At 39.6% G+C, this 6,000-nt stretch overlaps 1 protein-coding gene across 1 annotated transcript in view; it reads left to right on the forward strand.

Annotated features, from left to right (window-relative positions):
• CAPZA1 (capping actin protein of muscle Z-line subunit alpha 1) overlaps window positions 1–5,680 on the forward strand; it is a 28,770-nt gene extending 23,090 nt beyond the window's left edge. The window contains exons 9-10 of the mRNA XM_007422689.3: window positions 1,004–1,066; window positions 5,104–5,680. Of these exons, the coding sequence (XP_007422751.1) occupies window positions 1,004–1,066; window positions 5,104–5,244 (204 nt within the window). The 3' untranslated portion in view covers window positions 5,245–5,680. The remainder of the gene's footprint in view (window positions 1–1,003; window positions 1,067–5,103) is intronic.
• The last annotated feature ends 320 nt before the right edge of the window (window positions 5,681–6,000 follow it).

The raw sequence follows: 6,000 nt of genomic DNA on the forward strand, positions 1-6,000 counted from the left end.
GAAAAACCAAGTTCAAATCCATATTACTTTTCATCCATGGAAACTCACTGGATGCCTATGCCTAGTCCAAATCTACCTGATGTGGTGGTTGTGTGGTTATAATGATAAAAGATCCCTATTTAAGCTTCCTTGAGCTCCTGAAGAAAAGTTAGAATAAGAAACTATTTCAAAACACACAAGTGGGCTTACACCCACATTGTGCATCTGGATTTCAGTTTATACAGTCCTATCTTCCCTCCTACAGCATCTCTGAACTAGGACAATTTTGGAAGAGAAAAGGGGTAGTTGTATTAATTGATAGTTGTTCTGTGCGAAATTGGGCAAAATTGGTTTTTACCCAGACACTTACCTAATACAATTTTTTTTTTTTTTTGTCTGCGCTCAGTCATTGCTGACCCAGCAGTGACTGCTTGGACGAGTCCTTGCAGTTTTCAAGGCAATTGTTTTTCGGAAGTGGTTTGCCAGAGCCTCCTTCCTAGAGCAGAGCCCAGCTGGCGAGCGCAGGAGGCGGGTTTCCGTTGCTTCACGCCCTTTTTGGGCGTGCACGGTTTTTCGCGCTTACCGGCAACTGCTCCCAACTCCTTTTTGCAAGGCGCCGCCAGCATTTTTCCTCCCACCGGAGTGAGAGTATCTATTTATCTACTCACGTGAGTTTTTGACCTGTTGGGTTGACAGGAACTGGGGAGGAAACAGGAGCTCACCCTGTTTAACGCGAAGGCTGGACTCGAACTGCTGAAGCATCGACAATTTCTGGCCGGCAACTTTCAGCGTCATTAAGCCGCTGCTTAATTATGCAATAATTTTTTAAAGATTCTGCAGTTTACATCACTCCAAAGTAAATTTACAATTTTCATCCAAAACCTAAGATCTGTGGCACCAAGTTCAGTCCAAAATTTGGGAACATATATATTCCTTATGCCATAAAATTGAACTTAGAAAACATCAAACATTTCTAAAGACTCATACAGTGTGATAGACTAATGGTTGCATTTTGTTTTCATAGAATGATGTCCAAACAGCAAAAGAATTTATTAAAATCATAGAACAGGCAGAAAATGAGTATCAGGTAAGATAAAATGAACTAGTCTTCTTGTTGCTATTATTAATATTTTTATGAAAATGCATTTTCAATTATATTCTACAGGCATACCTCGGAGATATTGCAGATTTGGTTCCAGACCACTGCAATAAACCGAATATCGCAATAAAGCGAGTCACTCAATTTTTTTGGTTTCCCAGTCCATATAAAAGTTATGTTTACACTATACTGTAGTCTGTTAAGTGTGCAATAATATTATGTCTTAAAAAATGTATATACCTGAATTAAAAATTACCTTATTGCTAAAAAATGCTAATCATCATCTGACAGACTTGCTTGATGTGGGGTTGCCACAAATCTTCAATTTGTAAAAAAAAAATGCAACATCTCTGAAGCACAATAAAGTGAAGTGCAATAAAATGAGGTATGCCTGTATTTGTTTTAGAGGTGTCTGTTGTGGGGAGGAAATATATAGAACTTATTTCTTTCCTTCCCAGAATTTTTGTCCCCAGTGGATACAATCACCACAGCAGGCAGCAGTATACTGTACAATACAATTACACAGGTTGATTGGCTCAAGCTTCAATACAGCTGGCCCTTTAATACATTTCTCAAGTCTAGCACAATTAATTAGAGGTGCACCTTGTTGGTCAATGTGAGTTTCCCAAATAAAATAAACAGGTTATCTAAATTAGTAATCAGATACTAATTCCACTAGACACGCCCAATTTCAGAGCATTAAAAAGCACCAGTCCTAGGACAGAACCCTGGGGAACCCCACTAGTTATATCCCTTATGTGAGAAATATCCTTTTACTCCTACTCTTTGTTTTCTGTTCTTTAGCAATTGCTTATTCAGAAGAGGACCTGCCTTTTTATTCTGTTAAGCTTACTGAGAAGTCTTTGATGAGGATCTTTATCAAAGATTTTTTGAAAATCTAAGTAGAGTATGTGTACTGGCTCACCCTTATCTGCGTGTTTATTAACACCCTCAAAAAACTCTAGAAGATCAGTTAGACGTGACCGTAGTGAAGCCATGTTGGGTTGTGTCTTCAAATGTTTGGTAATTTTATCTTTAATAGTAGTTTCAACTATGGATGTTAAGCTGACAGGCCTATAATTTATTGATCTCCCTGTGAGCCCTTCTTAAAAATTGGAGTTATGTTGCCCACCTTCCAATCTTCAGCTACAGAGACTGAGTGTAGAGACAGGTTGCATATTTTAGTTAGAAGGTCCACAATCTCAGCTTCAAGACACTCACTTGGATGGAAGCCATCAGGGCCTGGTGATCTGTTGATGTACAATTTGTCAATAAGGCCTAGCACTTCTCTTGTCACCATTATATGGCTCAGTTCATCTGATTCCCTTCCTGAGAACAAGGGCTCAGGGATCTCCCCCAATTTTTCTCCTGTGAAGATGGAAGCAAAGAATTCATTTGGCTTCTGGATTCAATTTCCTTTTCTCCTCTTAACATACCTTTGACTCCTTCATCCAAGCGACCAACAGCCTCCCTGGCTAGCTTCCTACTTGTAATGTATTTGAAGAATCTTTTATTATTGTCTTCATAGTTTGGCAATATGCTCCTCAAATTTTCTTTTTGCCCCGCTCACTGTCTCTTTGCATTTCTTTTGCCAGAGTTTATGCTCTTTTTGTTTTCGTCATTACAATACATCTTCTACTTTCTAAAAACTTTCTTGACCCTAATAGCTTCCTTCACAGTGCTACTCAACCATGCAGGCCTCTTCTGGGACCTTGGGGCCATTTTCCTAATTTTAGGAATACATTGTGTCTGGGCCTCTACTATTGTGGTTTGAAACAACAACCAAACCTTCTGGAGGGAGCTTATCCCTTTGACCTTCCCTTTGAGTTTCTTTTTCACAAGTCTTCTCAGTTCTGAGAGTTCCCTTTTTTGAAGTCAAATATGACTGTGTGGTACTTGCTATGTTAGTTATCACTTCTTTGAATGTTGAATTCTATTGCATTATGGTCACTATTCCCAATCAACTACATAAATTTCTCACACCAAGTTCTGAGCACCTTATAGTACCTAAGAATTTTACCTCTCTGTCATGGTTTGAACACACATTCACCCAGTCAATGTGTGGATAATTGAAATCTTCCATTGTTATAAAACTTCTGATTTGGGATCCCTCTTTGATTTCCCTCTCCATTTCTAGATCTCTTTGAGCATCCTGATTAGGGAGATGGTAGTACATCCCCAGTACAGTGGTATCTCGGGTTACGAACGCCTCTGCTAACGAACTTTTCAGGTTGCAACCAGCTCCGGCCGCAAAAATTTACCTCGGGTTATGAACCGGATCCGCAGCCATTTTCCGCTGTGACACATGGTCCGTGGCCATTTTCCGCCCGTTCCACGTGGTCCGCGGCCATTTTCCGCCCGTTCCACGTGGTCCGCGGCCATTTTCCGCCCGTTCCACGTGGTCCATGGCCGTTTTTTCACCCTGCCGCGTGGTCCGCGGCCGTTTTTCCGCCCTGCCGTGTGGTCCGCGGACGCCGGAACGGATTAATGGTAATTACATTGAACCTTATGGGAAAATTTGCTTCGGGGTGTGACCAATTCGGGGTGCGACCAGAGTCACGGAACGAATTAAATTCGTAACCTGAGGTACCACTGTATTAACCTACCTTTATGACCTGATATTTCTACCCTAAGTGATTCTGTCAAATCATCTGCCTCTTTGGAGATGTCTTTGATTCAATGGTCTCTTTTACATACAACACCTCCTTCACTATGCCTTTCCCTGTCTTTCTTATAGAATTTAATTGAATCCCACTGGATTTCAGATATCTATACTGTACTCTTTTCTATAACCAGGTATTCCAGTTCACCCATATTGGCCTGCAGGCCCTCAGCATTCATATACAAACACTGGTATATAGCATTTTTCACTGTATTCTTTTGATTCTTTTGGTTTGTGCCACATTCCCATGTTTCATTCAGCCTTGTTGAATCGTCATCATGTCTTACTACATTATCCTCTCCTATCACCTCCCCTTTAAAACAGACACAATTCTTTTCAACTCCTTCTCCACACATCTCCCCAGAGACTTCCAGCAGTGTCCAGATTTGAAATACTTGGCACACTTCTAAGATTTTTCATTCATTTTATTATATGTACAGTATGTCTCATATTTCTTTCATAATAGAATTGAAGGTAGCTTGCACAGGGCTCACCAGTAGTTTTTCATTGTAGCATTTATCTGCTAAGCAAAATATTTTTTTTAACTTTGCCATACATTGTTAAAAAGATGTATGTAATTTTCATAATATGACTGAAATTTGAGATTATAGTCATAAGTGATGACTTCTGTACAAAGCCACATTGATAGCAGGGGAACATTTTCCCTTCAACAGGAAGACTCCTTTCTCTTTCCCTCCCCATGACTTGTGAGAAATACCAGAACTAGCTTCTTAGGTCCCAGTATTTGTTACATGACTTTTACAGAAGTTTGATACAGGATTTTGCTTAATAAATAATTCTGAAGCTCTCAAAAGATGGTAATTGAATCACTAAAATTTGATGATTGCCCATTGGATAGTGCTGATTGTTAATGTGTAGTAAACTGGAACTGTAAAAATGCATTAATCATATATATTATAGTTAGTCTCCAGAACACCTTAGTGTGTCACAGTGTTTGATCCAGTGACTAAGCTACATGCAAATTGGTTATAGAAAAATGGGTGAGAATGGGACTGGATGATTTCAGAGTTCTTCAGGAAAAGTAAATGTACCATGCCATCCATAGGCTAACCTTTTCTCAGTTCAGGTGGAAGCTCTTTGCCTCCCTTTCAGCATGAGAATATGGGATTATTTGGAAAGGGATACAGTGCTCCATTTTTTGCATTGGGCAACAATCTGACATTTAGCTCTATACTCAGGAGTATGCACTGAGGAAGTAAAGAGGATGTGCTCTTATCTTGCTTTGACTAATCTGGCAGTGTGTATAGAGGAATGGGTTAAAACTTATTAGTAGTTAATCAGTATACATTGTAAATATGTACATTTAGAAATTCTAACCTCTAGCCCACTGAATTATTTGCAGACAGCAATCAGTGAAAATTATCAGACAATGTCAGACACCACATTCAAAGCCTTGCGTCGCCAGCTACCAGTCACCCGTACCAAAATTGACTGGAACAAAATCCTCAGCTACAAGATCGGCAAAGAAATGCAGAACGCCTAAGAGCAGAGATGCTATGGGAAATATTAGCATGCAAAATAAACAAAGCAAATATGGTCCTTTGCCAAGTAGGTGGGTTTCCTGAAATTGGCATTCGTCTAGGGCTTTTGGCGTTAACAGGTTTTATAGCCTTACAGAGGACTGTTAGAGACATAACATTTTGTTTGTGTATGTTCCTGCCTTGAAAACATCTGGTGTAAGAGTTACAGTGCATTTCTTAGTAGGCTTTCTTAATGTTGCCACTTCGGGATCAGTCCTATCAGTCCTTGTATTTGCTGAAAAATGTCTTCGCTAAAAGAGTCTTTCTAGAAATGCAGGCTGGTAATATTGGGCTTACAATCCCAGTACTTTTGCCAGCACAAGGTATTATATTCAGTTTAAGAGAAATGCTGGCAGCTTTATGGTGTTGCATTGCACCAGATACAACTTTTCCTTGCTTGTCCCCCCTCATAACTGCCAATCACCAACTAGCAATATCTTCTAGGCTTAGCTTTTTCATGTTTGCAAAGCGTTTACAAGACTCTTCCCAGAAATGCCAAGAAGGCCAGGTCTTCTTAAATGCTGTTTTTGGGGATGGTTGTTTTTGTTTTTTAAATCCAAAGACTTGAGCCTCATTTTCTTCGAGTAAACTATTTTTCTCATTTGTATTCCTGGAAGTACGGTTAATATAAATATCTGCATTTTTACAGGATGGGTCCTCCATTTTTCTTAATACTTGTCTGCTGCTCAGATACTTGTTTAGATGGAGAAGAAATTACA

Source organism: Python bivittatus, unplaced genomic scaffold (genome assembly GCF_059951505.1).
Source record: "Python bivittatus isolate LINGU-HERP-01145 unplaced genomic scaffold, Pbiv_v1 ctg000700_np1212, whole genome shotgun sequence".
In the NCBI taxonomy this organism is placed as follows: Eukaryota; Metazoa; Chordata; class Lepidosauria; order Squamata; family Pythonidae; genus Python; species Python bivittatus.